At 34.4% G+C, this 21,174-nt stretch overlaps 1 protein-coding gene across 4 annotated transcripts in view; it reads left to right on the forward strand.

The window, feature by feature from the left end:
* The window catches only part of Frmd5 (FERM domain containing), a 44,706-nt gene extending 26,412 nt beyond the window's left edge, over positions 1-18,294 (forward strand). For 2 of the 4 annotated variants that reach the window (XM_067097750.1, XM_067097749.1), the window contains 5 exons: positions 620-837; positions 1,450-1,587; positions 2,004-2,117; positions 5,686-5,805; positions 10,077-18,294. In XM_067097750.1, the coding sequence (XP_066953851.1) occupies positions 620-837; positions 1,450-1,587; positions 2,004-2,117; positions 5,686-5,805; positions 10,077-10,573 (1,087 nt within the window). In that variant the 3' untranslated portion in view covers positions 10,574-18,294. The remainder of the gene's footprint in view (positions 1-619; positions 838-1,449; positions 1,588-2,003; positions 2,118-5,685; positions 5,806-10,076) is intronic. The other 2 variants (XM_067097752.1, XM_067097751.1) reach the window with 1 other exon arrangement.
* The last annotated feature ends 2,880 nt before the right edge of the window (positions 18,295-21,174 follow it).

Consider the following 21,174-nt stretch of genomic DNA (forward strand, 5'->3'; position numbering starts at 1 on the left):
TACAGTATTGGCAATTTTTATGTCAATTTAAACATAAAGTAATTATAAATCTGTTTTATGCTAGTGTTCTCAAATTGTTAAGTGAGTTTCCAGTTTTCCTCTGATTGGTAGTTTTGATAATCTTATGTAAGGCAGTAGATGCAGAGAATTTTATCTAAAATACTTATACTGTGTCATATTTGAGTGTATACAAGGGAAATTCCACATTATTTTTCAATACATTTCATATTATTGGGGAATTTTCCCATATGTGTAGAATTGTATGTAGCCAATAGACAAAAGCAGGCAGAAGGGGTGTAAAGCAAATTAAGTTTGTAGTATTGCTACATCGTGATAAATGATCTTAATTTCACTGGTGAGCAAATAAAAAAAAATGTATTGGTTACTAGGTTAAAAGTTAGGTAGTAAGATGCTACAAGATATAAGTGAACATGTGTCTCTGACTCTCCCCTTAAGTCTTAAATGTCACATACTTTTTTGGGCAGAAACTTGACCCATATTAGATTAATATTTCATGACACTTCATTCTTTCTTGTTATCTTGGCCTTGCATTTGTCGTACTTCATAAGTGTCAGTTTTGTCTGGGTTTAAGTAATGTTTAAACATGGTTGCATTACAGGTTAGAGAATTCAAACAAACAGGGTGTTGTAGTAACTGGAGGATCGTTCTTTTCACGGGGCTCCCGTTTCCGTTATGCCGGACGGTGTGAAAAGGAGGTAGTGGAGGAGAGCTCAGGAATACTGAGAGAGCCTCCCACTGTGAATCGTGTGTCCCTCAGGAATATTGGCAGATCAACATCACTTCCAACGACACCAGCAGATTCTGATAATTATGATGGTATGTAATTCATCTCACTATGTTATTTATCTCATTTCTGGCAGTGAGATACAGTATTTCATGCATACTGATCATATTTGTAAAGATGTCTTTGCATTCTCACAGGTTTTTAGGCAGTGCAGGATAAAATCCAAGTGAGTTTTGTGGAATAGGTCCTTGTTAAGAGTTTAATTCGTAAAGTGAATGAGCAGCAGAAGAAATATAATTGTGTGGAAGTTTAATCTTAGTGGAAACTTTACTTTGCAGTCTTGGTGAATGAAGTCTTAAAGAGTGTGAATGATAGTCTTGTAAAACAGACTGTTAAGTCTTTAGAGATATATACCCTTGAAAATTTTCAAGTAATCCCACTGCCAACACTAATTCCACATCACTACTTGCCTAAACTAAGCAATACTTTATGTTTACTGTTCATTTTCAGAGATTTACCCCAAAGTGTATTGCATATGAAAAGTTAACCTAGGAAGAACAAAGTAAAGTAGGTGATAAGTAGAGAGGTCTGATAAGCTGATGTGTTACTTTAATGTGCCTGCATTTTAATGGGATCATTTGTTGAATTTCATCTGTCTACACCTTTTACCAGGTTCATTTTCCCTTAAAACAACATTTTTACAGCTGTGATGAGCCGTGTTCACAGGCCACTACCTTACATTGATCGAAGCAGTAGCTTAGATGAGGATGTGCTGTGTGGAGCTGACACAGGATCCCAGGATTCAACAGAAGGACTTAATCATGTCAACGGAGGATGTGGAGGTTAGTAAGTAATAGAAATATAGTTTAACTAGATCTCTGAGTCAAACCTCTTGACCGTCACAGGATGAAGTCCACACTTAGAAAGACTTTGTTACAAGAAATTCATAATTGCAAAATAGCTTTGATGCCGAGTGTTGCTTTTATGTTATACAGTAGTCAGAATCAGAAAACAATTGCCAAATGTGTATTAAAGTAGGAAGAGTGCTTAAGTAAGTGCTGAATGCACAAAAAGTAATTATTTGAGGGAGAATCCCTGTTGTATATTTAGTGAGAAAAAAGTTTGGTAACTTTTGTATCTTGTTTGGTATGAAATATAGAAATGATTAAATTTTTTTAGAAAATTATACTGTAATGATATTTGCAGGATATTGTCTCATACTATTAAATGTTGTAATATAAGTATTATTTACCCTGAGGTCCTGGTGCTGCATACTGTCCTGAGTCTACGTTACCACCGCTGTCACTCTTAGAGCCACTGTTAGAAGCACAGGAGAATAAATCTCGTTCATCTTCCATCCTTGATTCCAGCTGTAAGTTTTATTTTGTCTGTTGTTTTAACGAAGGTGATTGTGCCTATCATCACGATAGCATCAGGTCGGTCCTTGTTCTGCCTGTCCATGTCTGTCATTACTTTTCTGACCCCTCTGAGATTAATAGTAATTTTCTTGTCCAAGCTTTAGTTTCCAGTATAATTTTTGTTTATTTCTTGATGGAAAAATAGTTTGATAATGGGTCTGTAATGTTTGTGAAATGGTCAATACCCTATAAAATAAGAGAACAGTGCCATATGACCGTTATGTTAATTTTTAGGCCATGCTTGAGACTGCCCTTGCTTGTTTATTGTAAATAGTCTGTAAAGGCACACATGGAAAGAGTAACAATGGCCCTGCATTTAGGTTTTGTTACTTGACCTAGAGTTGCATCCAGGCTAGCTCAAGAGAGAAAGAATGCTGAGACAAATTTTAACTGACAAGTGTAGAATAAGCTTGCATTTGTTGCATTTTGATAAGCTGCTTTTGAGATCAGTTTCTTCGAATGTCCTACAGTTTTGAAGTTGATAAAATCTTTTTCACAAATTTTCTGTTTAGTTTTGGAATCATGTACACGATCACTTTTTCCATCGTCTTAGCTCTCATGGAACAATATACATATGCTGTGTATACTATACAGCGTATTCATCTGTATAGATGTACGTTGTTTTCCACATTAACTTTGCTGCAGTATAACATGAGATCACACACCTTTATTTTTTTAACGGAGATCTGACAACCCTTACCAAAAGGTGGTCTCTTTAAAATGTTCTTTTATAGTTTGAAGCATTTTAAAGATAATTTTCTTTTCATTGGATATGAAAAATGCTTGAATTAGAGATTTTTTAATAGTTATTTGCACAATTAGAATTTGCTACACCATAGCTACTAGCTGTAGACATTATTATGTATATTGTATTATTTGCATCTTTGCTACAACAAAGTATTGTATAACTTTTACTTAACTGAATGTGTTTTTGGCACCAGGGGATATTGAAAAGCTCTTAAAATACTCTTAGTAATGGAAGCAGTTAGAGAAAGATGGGACTAGGTGTCAGACTAATGCTGATTTTCCACAACTGGTAACCTACATCCTGCATTGCTCAGAAGATAAATAAATATATTGTAGAAAATGCAGTATGAGAGGGCATTCATAAATTTTAAAAACTGATGTATATTGAACACTATACTGTACATAGTTTCCAGCTAACATCCAGCCTCCAGCAATCAGGCACATAACCTAGTTGTAAGTCAGATAGTGTCTGATGTACTAGTGTGTGATAGTAACTATACCAAGATCGGTTACTCCATACACAATTTTTATATTCATTATTGATGTACAGGACTGGGTGTTTGATCCTCTCTGAGGCAAATAAGATACAGTGCTATTTTAGTGAAATAGATACTGTAATATTTTAAAACAAAATATTTACAGTAAAAATCCAATACTTTTATGTATTGCAATCATATATCTTGTATAGTTCCAAGTCATATCAACCACTAAAAGAAGAGGCTGCAACTTTGGTGGCTTGGCACATGCCTGCAGGTTCATAGTAGTCCTTTGTATTTAACTGAATCATCCTACATGTATTCAGATTTGACTGTGACAGAGCAGTAGTGTTAGACTGTGGATAATTCTCGTAACTGTAACAAATTCATATTGAGAAAATATACTTAAGTTATTGTTTTGCCATAAATAGCACCTTAGGTAGGAGGCATATTGAGCTTCTGATGTTTTAACAACAAAAGAGAGCTCTTGAAGAGACAAGGGAGCCCTTGTTAGGGATACATATGAGAAACCCAAGGCTCCAAGAGGCTCCAGAGACATTGGGGTTCAAGATCTGGATTTGAACCCTGCTATAAAACTGGAGGCAGTGATAGAGAATCCTCTGCTTATCCTACATTTATTGACAAAAGAGTGTCATGGATGACCTGTCACTGATCTTTGGATGATGCAGAGGCTTGGTTGGGTATAGGAAGAACCCACATTGAAAAAATAAAATGTGGTTTTGTAACCACTATTAAATTGCTACAGTTGTCATTAATGACTTTTGCTTTACTAAAATATTTGCTTTTTTTTTTTAGCTTGTAACATTTTTCAGATTCGAGTATTTCCATTTGTTAGTTATTTTTTAACCTTGCAGGGTATTATTATTTTTATTACTGTGAGGCAACTTAACAAGAACACTAGGGCTTACTTCTAGATTTTGCAAAGGATCTATTCTTTAGTGAAAGATGAAAATTGATGAAAGGTAAAATTAAAGAGGTTATTCATGCACAAAAAAAATAAAGAATGCCACCTAGTGCATTACAGTACACATTGGCTTTAGATTTCTCTGTATTTCCTCATTTGTCACTTTCCACAATGGCTTTGGGTTTTTCTGTATTACCTTGTTTGTCATTTTCCACATCAGCATTGTGAATGGTAGACAATAGTAACACGCCCCTTTTGACTTTCCATTTCACTGCTATAATTTCTGAACTGTCCTTGGGTTCTGAAAAAGAATATTTGTGTTATTTTCATCTCCTAAATCCACGAGGCCTTCATAATTATCGCTTGTGGTTTGTTCGTCATTCATCTTGATTGTGAAAGGGAAGGAGACAGCAAAAATAAGCATTTGTTTCAGCAGAGAGTCAGGACATTTCACACATGATGCTCTAATCATAAAGATAAACAAGACACCTTGTCATGTTTAGAGAAAAATGCTCACAAAGCACTCGCTAATGGGAGAGTAAGGATAAAAATGGGAATGCATCAATGAGTAAAATCAGGGTAATGAAAATAATTAGGGATATTTTATGGCAATGAATGAGAATTCTCATGATAGTAAAAAAGTATGTGGTCATTGTTCATGAGTATACTGGAGATGTTGTGCCATGTAGAGCATCTTAAAAGTGATACAGTACTTCCTTGAGGGAAGTACTGATACTTGTTTCAGATGACTTTTGCTGCATTGGCTCTGGGCCTCATATGACCCCTTTGCTTGTTGCATCAGACATTTTCATGTCACTGTTTTTTACCAACTCAGTCCAGTAATGAGATCTTCAATGTTCTGTGCCTGTAAACTTTCCTGGAGGTTGTCTTTGTGATATTGGTATCCACTTCCACTTGTGCTGCATGTCCTGTCCATTGAAGACTTTGGGATCGTAGCAGTTCAGTATGATAGAAAATTGTGGAGTCGTCGTATACAAGATGAGGAAAATGATTTTCAATGCTGGTGATGTGAGAATCATATAAAATGTGAATTAGACTTGATTAAGTATTTAAGTATGCCATTTTATGAAATTTATTGTCATATAAAAACTGAACCTATGACACCTAGATCCTTTTCTTAGAGCAAACTAAATCTTATGTATTTTTCAAGTTTCATGAATGGATAACTTTGATAGACATCTCTTTTAAAAGAAATGAAATACTAAGTTCCCTGGTGCTAAACAATATGAGGCGGCTTATAAGAATGCGAGTGATGATGCACATAACTAGGAAAGTAGGTCTTATATAGCCCTGCAGTAGGCTCAGAACTGCCAGTCTGCTTAGGGTAACATGATGCATGTATGCTTGTTTTAGTTGTCGACGCTGAGAGTAGTCTTGAACCAGGCTTGGAGGCTAAAGGGAAACAGGAAGAAGAAGAACGAAAGGATTTAGAGAAAGAAGTTAAAGAGACCAATTTGGAACCAAAAGTAAATGGTAAGAATTACTGCTTTAGTTCCATAACCATAGTTTGTTGATAAATACAGTAGCTGCTTTTTGTATAACTTCATAATAGAGTACTGTAGTTTCTTGTAAATACACGAAACTAAGACATTTCATGTTTTCCTAGCAAGTAATTTAGATACTCTTGGAGTATATTTTGTTTGAGAGTAGGTACAGATTTGGTTGTTGTATAACCCTCTCAGAAATATTTAGAATATTTTGCCCTTCAAAATTTATCATGGTATTTTATTTCCATACGGAAATTTTAGAGCAATTCAGTATTAAGAAACTGTTATGAATATAAAGGTAACCTTAGAACTAAACTTCTTCATAATATCTTTGCTTGTGCATAACTTTCATAATTTCCTGTTAAAAGCTTTAATAAACAAGCTCGCTGACTATTTTAAAAAGGATAATTTTGTGGATTTGCACGAGTTTCACTTCTATGGAAGTGTTATGTATCCAAAAATGAATTAAAAGCACTGTATCAATGATATGACTATATATCTTCCCTACAGTACAATGCACCATCCTTTTTCCCTAAAATTAGAATGAACGCCAGTGGTTTTTGTAGTGCTGTATAAAAGAGTTACTTCTTTAAATAGTTTGTGGTTTTTTGTTTCCTTTTTTTATGTATAAATAACTAAACAGATGTGGTAGATGTAACTAGAAACTTAGAAAGTGTGAGAGCCCAGTGAATTGTATTTAATTGTCACATTAATGAGGTACAACATACAGTATTATGAGCTGTAATGATTGCAAATGTATTTAAGTTTATATACTGAAATAAGTAATGGTATATTAACCTTTCTCCAGCTATCCAGTGTGAAAAAATACACCGTGTTACACTTGTCACAGGATGTGTTAAGGTGGTGCCACATAGAAATTTTTGGCTTATCTAATGATGCCTTGCCACAAATAGAAGAACCAAAATGTGGCCATGTTTTCACAGGATGGATTACTTCTTCCATAAACACCTATTTCTTTTATCACAACCCCATCAGTCATAAATATGCCCACATATATGGTCTTCAAACACCCCCAGACTCGACTGTCTTTTATCTAACAACAGAAGCTGAATGGTAGCCTAACAAATGCACTACCTGGACCTCCAAGTACCCATCATTTATATTAATTTTTCATGAGTCCGCAGCTCTGTTAACAGCCTTGTCCAGAATTCATAGCAGAACTCCCATTTTTCAACATTGCTTTAACCATTACCTCATTTTTAATTAGTTTGTCGATCCTTCTTTTACCATCTTTTTAACTTGTTTCTTTTCAAAAATATATTATTGTGTGATGTCTACACCTTAGCAGGTATTTTTTAGTTGCAGTTTTCTGGTTACCAACTTCATATTGTGGCTAATTGTAAGAACTGTAGTTACGCATCTTTTCAGTTATCCTGATAATTATGTAGTTGTTAGTGATATTCCAGTTTACATTTAAATTTTCTCAAGCTTTGGTGTCTTTGAGTTCAGTGCTTGCCACAGGTCAGTGAGATTTTGCGCTTTCTGGGAGTCATACACACTTGGGTTAGATATCAGTGGAGTTGTCATTTGCACCTGAATTCACAGTGCCCATTCGTTATTCCTGCTCTTGGGTGTTTTATTTTTTATTGTTTTGCAAGCAATGAGGAGGGCCACCAAGTACTACCTGCAGCAATAAACCTTTGCACACACTAGCACAAGAAGCAGGTCACCAGTAGTCATAGTTTCTGAGAGCCTGCAGTAATGTGGCTGTCAAATATGACATGGATGTCTCTTGTATTTTAAATGCCTATACCTGGCTGTGGAAATCAACATTATTTTTATATGCTTTGTTTAAAAGATTTAATTCAACCAGAGACCACGAAGTTCTTGGGAAACCATCTACTTTGTTATAAATAGTGATCATGGTAGCTTAGTTGTTTCACCTGGATTTTGCGGTGTGGTGGTCCTGAGTTTGATTCCTGTTCATTACTTAATAGATTTCATTGCAACATGGCCTTAATATTTTGTGAGTTAGGGATAAAAGGTTTTGGGATGGCTTGTAGCAATGATTCTGTACCAAATGGCTACCATTTATCTTCTGTATGTTACACAAAAGACTGTCAAGTCCAGGAACATTTGAAGACCACAAATGTTAACAATAGTATGATTGATGGGTCTCGTATAAAAATACTGTACTAGTTCTGTGTTGTGAAAATTCAGTTCCTCTCTTCGTAGGCAGCACTGTCTATTTCATGCACAGTAATGATATCAAAGGGTATGTTTGAGAGGCAGTTTCTAGTTTTCTGTAGGTATGGCTGTAGCTTAGTAACCAAGAGGTTATCAACCTAGCTTGCTTCTAAAACCAAAAGTTTATTTTTCAAGTATAACCGAATGACAATTTTGTTCAGTAAATATGTTATATGATCCTCCATTGTGGCAATTTAATTTATATTGTCAGTTGGGAAAAGGAATTTTATATCCATCTCCATTCTTCCAGTTTAAACAGAGGTGTTAATAGATGAAAAGGTACCAACTCAAATGGGCTTATTTATGCAAACTGAAGGCAAGATTATCACGGAAAGATGCCAGAAATTTTGCACGTAGGCAGCACCCTTAAAACATTCAGTAATCATGCCACTATCTCCTGAGTATGAAATATCTTGAAATTCATAATGTTTCACTTCATTGATTAAATGCAGTGGAGGGAACTTCTGGATGTCTCCCAATTTTGTATGTGTAACAGCCTTTTCAAAGTAATTCACAATACTCTTACTGTATTCACTTTCTCTTTCCCTAAGGTAACTAAGACCTTGGTTTCTGTAGTAATAAGCTAGTTCACCAGTACATCAGTATGTTGTAGAATACACGTACAGTATTGCTGCTTTAGTAAGTTGCTTCATTTTATTATTTCAGCTAATTTACTCAAGAGATTTGCACATCTTGGAAAGTTTGATCCTTTTTTTCTTTTTATTTTTGACCCATCTTTTGGTTTTTTCCTTGTAACTTAACAGAAGCATATAAAATCATGCTATTATTGTTCCTTTAAACTAAGAGGGTGTTAGAAAACAGACTGACCATAACTCCTTTATTCCATTAAGTTTTTGTCATACCATTTAAAGTTCATGACTAACAGTTTCAGTATTAGGAAGACTAAAGCTAGTTCAGTTGAATGAAATATCTGTCACCTTAGAATTTCAGTTAAAATGAATGAATTGAAAAGAATGAAAATTGGTGTCACCATCATCAGGCATTTTTAAAAAATCCCAGACTTAGCACTGAATATTATTGTGATAACAGTAAGAGACTCAGTAGGCAACTCTTGCTATAAAATTAGGTTGGGCTCCTTGAAAAAAGGATGACTATGTGAGAGATGATATTCTGAAAGTATTATGACTTGGGTGTGATGGGAATATGCTCCAAGCCACTCAAACCCTTATAACTGTTTATTTTGATAGTTCAGACACCAAAAACCCCCTCTAAAAATGCTTATATCTGCCTATTCTAATAGTTTTATCATGAAAAATTTATTTAGTCACAAAAATAATTAGAAAATACAATACTGTAATTAGTGGATATTTCTCTACAAAAAATTCCATGAATAGGCGAATTTTCAGTGAATACAGTAATGTGTTTGTATGTCGAATGGGTGAGGGTCGACTGAATGCATACTGTTATTTTTAATTGTCAGTAGGGGTGTCCCTTATATTTGTCCATGTTTTTCTTTTCATAAAAGGAAAACAACTACAGTAGAAAGCAATGCCAGATGATAATGATTACTCCTAGTACAGAGATTAGGTGTCAGTACACAGTACTGTATAGCAAGTGAGAAACCGTAAATTCATAATTTGTTGTCCATTCACAGTGAAATGATAGTTGTTAGTAAGAAACAAGAGATAGATAATTAGTGTTTTAAGGACAGTAAAATTCATTTTTATATATAACATTTTCAAATTGTTCTTTCAGTTTATAAAAAACTCAGTTTTACTGAAATGCTTTGAAAAGGTGCATGCACTGAATTGTAATGTCTAATAATGTAGACTAATGAATGGTGTATATTTCACATAGGTTTTAACATTCTATAAAAAGCAATACTGTTGGGAAGAAATGTGACACTCTTAGAGCTTCTTTTTCCAGGTTCACATAAAGAGAATCAAAGAAGAAATCATATTAATATTTGAAAAATTTGTAGTATTTTCATGAACAAACAATTCTTGAATACCTGTAGAATTAGTGTCCTCATAGGAATTGGCAATGGTGTGCTTACATGTCCTGCTAACTTTAACACATATTTTTCAGGGGAAGAAGCTTTGCTTCAGCAGCAACTCTTCCATGATTACAGTGACAGAGGGGGCCACATGAGTGAATTTGGCGATACATCATCGACAGAAACCTTGGGTCATCCCCATAATATCATCGGTGACCCAAGATTATTATTATCAGACAGAGACGATAAACATTCCATTAGTTCAACGGCGACCCTTATTGCTCCTACTGTCAGGGAAGCAATAAGAATTCCACCACTCTCTCTACCTCAAGATTTAACCCGGGGAGGAGCTCAGAGATTGCTTAGAGGGCGGTTAACGAAACATAACGTTAAGACATTTCTTAGGGTTTTTCTGGTGGCTTTTATCTTTGTAGTTTTTGTCCTAACTTGCTCAGTGATTTTAGTCTTTGAAAGTGAAGGAGGATTACTTCAGGGATTTGCATCGACAAGAGAAATGATGCTTCTGAGAATTCAGTATTATCAACCCATTAAGGAACTTTTTAGAAGATGGTTGGGTATTAAATCTTGAATTATTTTCATAATATGACTCATTCTTCCAGGTTAACCAGTTGGTGATTTATGCCATGATAAAATCATGGTTATGTCTGTACATAACTTTTATGAGATTTGATGATTTATATTTTGTGCTATTAATTCATCAATACTTTGCTGGTGGAAGTACGTACTGTTTTTCTAAACAGATTTGTTGAATATGGTTTTGTTATGTGTCCACAATGTTGTATATACAGTCCTGCAACTTTTTATTACTAACTATCAGCGATTGGAAATATTTCTTTGAAACTATTTTCAACTGTTCATGTACTGTTGTGAAAATTATATCATTCATAAGAGTAATGAATGCTGTCAAGTTACATTCATGAGAACAAAACTTGCATTAGCTAAAAAGTGATATAGGAGAGACTTGTATGCTTCAGCTTATGTGTAAGCATAGATTGCAACTATAAGTGCATGCTTTTGTTTTCTTTGCTCAAATCTGAAGAAACTGATGTTGTAGTAGGGTAGACTTTAGGAATGGTGAAACCAATGCTGTAAAGATTTCATTGTGACAATGCAGCAGATGTAATTGGAAACAGCATCATGGCAAAATTTTTGTTTACTTCCAAGATGGAAATTATACATTCATTCTGAGCATTCCATGCTGAAATTCCCTTTAGGTACTTTTCATCTTCCTGGGTGCTGGGAGTTTTACTGAATTGAATCCTATTTCTTACGGTCTTCATCAGCCTGTGTAGTACAATATCAAATCTTATTTTTAGTACTTCATGAATGTTAACAGCTTTTTTGTATACTCATAACAAGTACAATTTTATTGTTCTCATACACACATCTTAAAATGCTGTACTGTTTTCTTTAGGCAATTTTAAGTGAGAAATATCTGAACTAAATGACAACATATCAACTTCTCTTTCCCAAAAAGCTAAAACTTTTTTCACATTCCATTGACTCAGGCATTGTACATTTTTTCTAGGCCTTAGCCCCATGTGAAAATAGATTGCAGTTTTGTGTGGTACATATTCCTCAAGCAATAACATTATTTCTATGATATTCATTATATCTATGGATAAGTATTATTATCTAAATTTTTGCAAATAATCTCCATCTGCTTCAACATCTGGTCTTGTTGTTTGCATCTGATGGTGGTACTGATTAGAAACTGGATTCTCAAAATCTTCCAGTGTTAATTCTAGGTCAGAATGTTCTGTTAAACTTGATGAGGTCCCTGCAATCATTACAGGGTTGCGTACTGTAATGGTGAATACTGAGGATTCCTGTTGGTGTTCACAACACCTCAGGATGGGTTAGGCAGGACATGTCATTTTAGTATGAGTTAGGTTGGGCATGGCACCCTAGGTTAAGATTGATAAGCTAGCATTAAACAGTTCCCTAACAGTAAGAGAAGTACCATTAAAAAATGGATCTGGTAAGAGAAGCACTTGCCAAGTTTTACCAAATATTCTGATGCATTATGAATTAGGAGAGTTGCTGGATAAACTTTTAATTTCTCATTGAGAGAGGTTTATTTTGTAACCTTATTTCTTTATGTCAGTAGGTCTTTTACAGTAGTGCTTTGCTGCTAGTGATGTAAGAAGAATTTGACTTTGTTTCTTTGAATTTATAAGAGTAGGTCATTTTAGTAAGAACTACCAATGCTATGCAATTAGATGTGAGAATGTATTTTTACTGAGAACAATAATGTAGATCGAAGATTTCCTGTAGGTTTTGAGAATCTAGTCTAGCATTGAAATAATACAGATCCCATCTTATATATCGTGACCAAGATGTCCATGGAATTTAAAGCACCGTATATATGCATCACTATGAATTTTTGGAAGCTTAGAAAACAGTTCTGAAACATATGCCTTATTCTTTTTGGATGGTAATTATTAGGATATACTGTACAGTAATTCGTGAAAGAATGGCTCCTCTCCTTGTAAATGTGGGTAAGTCAATATTTATCATTCCAAATGAACAGTTGAAACTTTACAAAGACCGCCAGTAGGGAGGCGCATGAAATATGCAGAAATTAGTGCTTTCTCACAATATGCAAAGATACCTATGGGTAGATTGGGATCATCCTTATCCTTAACTCATTATTTCATAGATAAGGTGAGGATGGATTTGTCATGGTTATAAGTGTTCTTTGTTATTCTTGCCATATGGTAAAATGTAAATTTAATTTAATCATGTGAACCAGCCTCTGAGAGTATAGAAATAATTCTTGAAATGTGTGTTGCCTGTGCCTTGCCTTGGTAGTGGGTTTAGCTGAGTTTGGATTGGAGTTACGCTGAAAAATCTAGTCAACCAGTGCTGTGCTTCCAGGGATGAAGTTCTCACCTGTTCCCAACAGTTGGTCCTGAGGGGCCAGAGAAGACCGTGGTGTTGGTGAAGAGGGGTTTAAGGAGGTGCAAGGAGAGACGTGTTAGATAGCATAGGCTGCATGCACACCATAAGCAGTAATGCTGGATGGAGCTATAGTTGAGAGAATTTTACCCAACTCTGTGTTTCTTGAAATGATCTGCACATTTCACATGTAGAGAACTGCCCAAAGTTGTAGTGTCCCTCCTATTTTATATGCATACCTATGCAATTTCGTAAAATCGAGTAAACTTAAGTTTGCTTGAAGTGGTCCCTAAAGTTGTTGGCTTTCATTCAAATCGCAACTAAGGAATGTTTTCATCTAGAAGAAAACAACCTCTAAAAGTAAAACCTAACAGTGCCCAATGATTAATACAAACCTGAGATGAACTTATTGTGATCAACTATTAATATTGCCTTCTGTAAGTGGAACCCATAATCTAGAACAAGCTTTTCTTCTACGTCAATGAAACCTCCTTTCTAAAAATCTCAAGTACAGTATTACTATTGATCCGTCCATGTATATACTAAGAAGCCTTGTGAAAATGCACTATTTCTAATCCAAGAGCACTCTTATAAAAGGCATGAAAGTTTCCTGAACACATAACAGAGTTCATGAACACCCTCTCCAGCTATAATGTAACTGACGTTTATGGCTAGCAGGACAGAGAACACAGGAACATAAAGAAGTGCATCTGAGCGTTTGGATCTTGGCAGTTACTTGCTATCGTTGAAATAATGAAGGTCAAATCTTTGAGACTGTTACGGTATTCATCATCTGTTCAATACATTCAGCATTGAGGAAACATTCCACTTAGTTGATCATAGTGATCATTGATTATTTTGCTGGTTTTCGGTAATCTTAGTACTTTATATGGAGCACTGAAAATAAACATGTTCAAAAGGTTCACTTTATAGACTTGTGTTTTATTGCAGGGCAGATAAGGTTGATTTGCTTTTATAGTGTTAGGTAACTCCTTATGAAGGAACTAATGTATTCAAGGGCACAAATGGATATTGATATTTGTTGAAGTATACAGTATATAAGGACCATATGATCAGGTAGATATATTAGCTCTTGACTAAGTAAAGTGGAGTGGCATTTAAGTTTATACTAGAGTTCCTCTCTGTTTTAGACTGGCCAGCAGACTTGCCAAAAATCACCCAAGATTATATATATATATATTTTTTTTTCCAAGATAATTATAAAGTTTGTTTTTTAATAGTTGATAGAAATAGGGTGCTTTTAATTCCATCATAGTGATTGTCATTTAATAGAAATATGCAGTGCTTTTTATTTCATGGGCGCTGGTACATCTACTTTCATTTGAACTGAAGAAAGATGTTCTCATATCACACATAATTCATTTTACTGGTATTAGGACATATCCGGAATGGGGAAGGCAGACTGCACTGTTGTATGAAAACAGATTAAGACCAGCTCTGAGAGTATTTAGAATTTTAATCACTGGTCTGGATAAATTGCTTTTAAATACAGAAACAGATGGAGATGGAAGATAGTTCGTAAGAGAAACAGATGGAGATTGTAGACAATATATAAGTTACTATGGTGTTAGTATCGAAAGCTATCTGTACTTTGCTTGAGTGGGTAATATTATGTTAATGGTTGTAATAGCTGTAAAATCACAGTATTGGTGTACAGGGGGCCGAGGCTTACTCTGTATTAGGCATCGTAGGCCTTAGGTGTACAATATATTCTTCTCTATTAATTGAGAATGGACCAGAGTAGATCACGGTGGCCATGCCGTTGAACCTTTCTTTTTGGCCGGTGAGTTTATTCAGAATAGGTCTGCAACTTGGGTAAATTTAAGGGGAATAGAATCTGTAAATGGTAATGTTTGACATAAAGGACTATTATAATTGTAATAAGATCACATCATACAAGCCAATGATTTTATGAACCAAGATTTATATTGTAAGGAAGGGTACTGTACTTTATACAAAGCTAGCACACGTGATAGGAAATTTCAGTGTTTCTTGAGAAAAAAGTTTGTTGTAAATACCCAGTCCATCATAATTTTACACTTAAAATTTATCTACGTTGAATGTTATAATTGCAGTCCTCTGTGCCCTTAGATCTGTTCAAGATGCAGATTTCATACGCTGCTATTAATTTTTTTTTCTGAATGATTTATCTCGCTACATATTGTGAAACTGTATATTTTTATGACCGGTGTACATTTGCAATACTGCCAAAGATGTTATACAATTGTGATAACTTGATAGCTTTGTATGCTTCACTTTCTCCTTTCTCTGAAAATCTTGTATGCATTTGCTTAGGGTTTTAGTGTTTGGTTAACATTAGAGGTAAATGTATGGGATTTTGCAACATATCCTAGAGCTCTCCTGAAATAATGTTCCATAACAGGTAAGTGCAGGTATTTTTATATACATGCACCTCGCTAGATTTGAAAATAATTTTGCCATTCTAGTGAGGTAAAGTGTAATACTTTAATGATGTAATGACGACATGGCTATGATAAAGAACTAAAGATTTCAAATGTATTTTGACAAATGAATCTCAAAAATTACAGAAAAAACAAGCATATCAATATGTACAGCATCATTGTTTTTCTTATTCTTTAAAGTAAGAACAGTTTGAGGCTTTGCTGATGAGACGTTATTAACTAAAAAACATCAGGCTACAAATTCAGAATTGTCTTATATGGGCCAACCCTGCAAGCAAATGGTTTCATTTACCGGAGTTATTGTTATATTTCAGCCATTTACTGTATGTTCTCTGTGGAACCAAGCCTACACATTGAATGTATAGTCCTCATTGACGCTGTCAATTGCAATTGCATCTCTTTCTCTATCTGACTTCATGGTCAATCCACATTTGTTATAAAAGGAGTATGTATTAACTGTAGAGCTTTTTGACTTGCCTTACAATGAATTAATCTTACTGCAATGTATATCAAATTATTATTCTTTTAAATAAATAATGGTAAGGATAAACACTTCAGATGTTGAAGGTTGGAGGCTATGTAAATTTGTAACTACAATACTCTGTAAGCAGGGTTGGTCTGCATTTAAAAAAATAATAACAGGAAGTGTAATGTTATTACTTAAGAGAGTTAACAACCAAAGACCTTCAGAAAGAAATACTGCATAAACTTGCAGAAGTTAGTTTTTGTTCATTAGCACTTGCAGCTTTGTGTGTGCTATGCAATTCAAAATACAATACATTGTGGGTCGGTTTTACGAATGATTACCAACTGACTCTTGAGCTAAAATGTGTTCCTAATTCGCGTTCATGCGCAATTTGATCTAAGGTGTTACATTCATATGCGACTTTATCTTGACCATGTCTCGAGCTCTCGAGTGCCGAAAGACTTCGGACTAACTATTTGATGTGGGTCATATCCATGATTTCAGCCATTAAACAAAGATGCCTAAAATTTGGGTTGTAACATGCTCCTTTAGCTTTCTAAATATACTGAAGTTTTGTAATGTTGGTGTTGGCTTGTCTTTGTATTCTTTACGACGAAGAATGGTTTTGCTCTGATGCTCGTAGGCGGCTTCAAGTATTGATTCCCTTCAAAATAATCTAGAGACCAAATGTATATTTCTTTACAAGAAATAGGTACTCATTCTCTTCATACTTTTTCATTTTATTGTAATTAGTGCTATGGATCATAGTACATGGTAAAATGATGTGCAGTATTAACATCTGACATAATTTAGCTTTCTCAAGATGAACTGGTAGTGTAGAGTAAGGAGGCTTATACAATATGCAATACTTTTGTATCATTTAGTATTGGGGAAATTGTACCTGCACAGTCAGAGTGAAGATTCTGTAAATGCATATTGCAATATCTAATCTAATTTCATGTAATTCATTTTACTTATCAGTTTCATAGGTTGCCTGTAAATAAGTGTAAGTGAAAAAGGTTATCAACTTGCTTTTGTACTTAACAGTATCTTTCTTTGGTCTTTGCTTGGTTTTCTGCAGTAAATTTGACCAAGAATGCCTGTTGTTGCAGTAGGCATTATGGGAGTTCCTTCTGTGACTGTGCATCGTGTAGCACACTTGAGAAAGTTCATGTACTGTACTGTGTTTATAGAGGAAAAGACCAAAGTTAAAGAACAATGATTTGACTGATATAAGAAGTTGAAATTTATGCATATCCCTGTTTTAAGAAATTTGTGTAAAACACTAACCTTCCTTTTTAGCTTTGAACAGTTCAGCTAATTCAAATTGTTGACTATACATAAATGCATGCATTAAAGCAACCAACAACGGATTCAGTGTTACTCTAGCATTTTTAATTGGTTTTTGGTTGCTCTGATAATATGCAAGTACAGTATATATTATCTACACACATTTAGTGTGTATGTATACTCACAACATTCATTTATATATGTACATGCTAATCCCTACAGTAACTACATATACAGTGCATATTTACATTATATGTCATAGCTTGAGATGCAAATTCATTTATGTCAGCTCAGTTTAACATAAAATAATGAAGCGTTTAATGAATAAAGTAAAGAATGTATATTGCTTGTGTTGCTTGTTTGCAAAATTTATGAAGAAATATTTGAAATTGGTCAGATGTACAGCATTTTCCAATTTTTGTTCCTTTTTCCAAAATTATTCTCTAACTTTCAGCTCTGAGCTTTCTGTCTTAAAAATCAGGTACATTACTATACTTCCTAGGTTCTCATTTTCAGCTTTTACAGTAAATGGTGGTATTTTGAAACCTTATTTTGTCATGAGAAACATTTGCTTTTTAAATGCCGTTCTATGTCATATACACACTACTGTATATGTTTATGTCTGTACATTTAAATATGTAAATACTTTACATACATACAGCACATGAATAAATACATACATACATACACAAACTTGTATACAGTACATACTTGTATTCATACATAATCACAAATTTTTATATGAGTGTGTTCATTATTAATCCATCTAAAGTATTGTATTTCATCGGGAATTTTCTTTACAATTCTTACAAATTATGTGTCGCAGTAACATATACTTCTGTAGTAAGTGATATCATATAAGGAAATGTTTTCTTATAATTTATCCATACATTTCAGTGTTATTTTAGCTGTTTATGCACAAAATAAGTGTAGGTGATGTTTTATTCAAGAGATGGACAATACTAAGTGCTATTTGTATGCAATTCTTACAGACACTGAATCCTTGCTGTGAAAATTCATGACCAAATGCATTGGACTCTGCCAAATATTGTAAACTTATAAAGTGTAATTATACATCATATTTAGGTAATATTAGATTTCATATGACTTGTACATTATTCATTCTGAATAAAAAATTTTTTAACATGATCTAATGCCAATACATAAAAGAAAGTAAATTTCTTTGAACAGTGACTATCATTTCTGTCTTTCAGATAGATTACTTTTAGCCTTTACATGGGACTTTGGGTCCAGAATAATTTGCTTAAAACAAACCTAGTAATCATACATTGCCCTACTTCTGTGCAACAGAATCCCAGGATTTAGCTTAGTTTTTCACCTTTGTACTATCTTGTTATCATTCATTCCATTGTGTATGATCATTACTTTCATTTTGGGAATTTTAGTTTAGTATAATTTTTTACTTAAATTCCATAGTGTTTTTGGGTGCTGATGTAGGCCCCATGGTGTACTCTGAGCAGGCATGGAATTTTCTTTGTCTTTACAGTGATTTTTGGGACAATTCGAGTTTATTTCTGAGGAAATTTCTTTCCACCTGGATTGTTTTCACGTTACTCATTTGGTTTTGGTTAGCGATTTTTTATTGTAACATGATGTAATTCACAACTAGCTTAGTTATTGCAATGTTATTTTTACATTCTTAGTTTGAAGGTGACTTGTTACCGTTTGGTTCCCAGTTTACACTATTTCATCATTTTCATTATGGTTTGGTCATTGCCTCTATAGTCATTTCAGGTACGAGATTTTGAGTTTTTCCGTTTATGAAATTTTGTATTTTTTAATTATATTTGAGTTGGCGAATTAGTGATTTTTCATATCAAGTCTCTGTATATCTTAGTCAGTTAGCTTTAGATTTTCTTGTTTATTTAGCATACTTGTAACAGGTTGCACGAATGAGCTTGTAGCTCATTCGTATATTCTCTTAATAAGGATCCCCATCTCTTTTGACTGCCCTGTAGTGGATCAGCAGTACACACATTAGCTGACATGAAACATGTGAATGGATTGGTTTGTCTGTGTAGAAGACGACTCTGCATCTGATCCTGTCTTTTGTGAAGTCAGGTTTCTCGGATGATATAGTACCTCAATAATTAAGTTCAGATGTATGATAAAAGAAGACGCCAAGAGCCACATGAAAGCTTTGGGTCATCCTTATATGAGTCAGTTGTTTTGAATTGGTAGTCTGGTTAAACTGCTGTAGTCAGCTTGACTAGTTGAGGCCTAGAAGCCATCTCGCCCAGGAACCATGCCCCTCACCTCTAACAATGGTAGCAAATTGGTTCATTAGGCATTGTTTGTTCTGCTACAGTATTCATTTATTCACACTGAATGTGCTCATAGTTTAAAAATAGACCTGAGTGATAACGTTAGAGTTTGGATCATAAAAATCTAAATTATTTTAAGGTCTTGGCACTTTGGAAAAGGTGCTAAAAGTGTTAAACTTGTATATCACAAAAGGTCGACATTAAGAACACCATAATTTTTTTATGAATTCTACTCATTATGTCTTGATATGGTAGCAAGTAATAAGTAAAGAGAAACAAGTGACACCAAGCGTTGTGCACAATGCAATAAATTACCATTTGTATGTGACAGAGGTATCCCATATCAGTATATATATATAACTGATAAATCTCTATAATTTAGAGCTTACATGTAGGGGAGGTGACTCTCTCTCTCTCTCTCTCTCTCTCTCTCTCTCTCTCTCTCTCTCTCTCTCTCTCTCTCTCTCTCTCTCTCTCTCTCTCTCTCTCTCTCTCTCTCTCTCTCTCTCTAACCCTGTTTTTCCCTGAATTTTAAACCTGAAACAGTATTACAAGATTTAAGTAACTACAGTATCTATTAACTATAAATTTCATTTTAAATTATTTCTAGCCATCCATCTTTCCTCTTTTCCAGTTGACAATTAGCATCAAATTGTCCGTTATCCAAGCTCACGCAACACTATTACAGTAATCAGCTTATATACTTTCTTGCCAAAACAATAAATTCTTCATAATTACATGATGAAAGCTTCATGAAGATTGCAGTTTTTAATTTTTGGGTATAAGTTGTATGGTATAGGCCAAAATCATCTTTGCACTACTAGCCAGGACTCTTGTATAAGAAGAGTTCATTAAAATAAAACAAATACGTACTTTTTTTAATATTTAACTTTATGGAATTCTGTTTGTTATAGCAAGAAGTTAAGATTACTCCATTTGTTTTTTGTAAGTTTTTTTTATCAGCATTATTTCATAGTACAGTATTACTAATACTGTCTAATAGCAGTTTTATTTTGTCCAGATGAATAGAGTTTCATGAGCTGAAACTTATTCGATGCTTAAGTTCCAGTCAACCTTTCGTTACATTTTATTTGTAGGTCCAAGTGACTCACACATGGAGGCACAGCAGTGCCAATAGGTCTTAGTGGCCAACATGATCAGTTAACTGGCGTATCTTAGCACTTAGATGCTAAAGGAACTAGTTTGCTACCAGCCTTGACATGGTACACTCATGGGGAGTAGACTTAGTGTGCTTGGTTTTCTGCAAGTGCCATAAAGAAATGATACCTTTCTATCTCAAATAAATGCCTAAACATTTTCAGTATAAAGTTTATATAGGAACCATTGCCAGTAGAGGTCATAGACCTAAATCAAATTTACACTGTAGTTACTGAATATAAAATCAGAGGGAAGTATCGCTCTTAAAAGTAGAAGTTCCCATGCAAAGTACAAACCTCTTGTTTTACTTATGCTTTATTGCCTGACACAGTGGAATGTTAGCTGAGAGTAATTACCAGCCTGTGAAGGAAGTCCTGTCAAACTCTTAAGTGAACCCAGAATTTCTACTCCTTTGCATTCATTGCTGGATGCTGTCAACACTGAAGTAATGTTGATCATATCTTGGATTTGGTAACAGTTGCTTGACCCACACACAGAGAGAATGACGCTCAACACTAGCAGTAAAACATCTTCCATGTAAATATCTAAATTCCAACCTGCAGAATGTGTATGTCAAGTTATGAAGACAAACCTGTCAAGGAAATTTTGTCAGAATCGACATTTT

This window comes from Macrobrachium rosenbergii, chromosome 54 (genome assembly GCF_040412425.1).
Source record: "Macrobrachium rosenbergii isolate ZJJX-2024 chromosome 54, ASM4041242v1, whole genome shotgun sequence".
Taxonomy (NCBI): Eukaryota; Metazoa; Arthropoda; class Malacostraca; order Decapoda; family Palaemonidae; genus Macrobrachium; species Macrobrachium rosenbergii.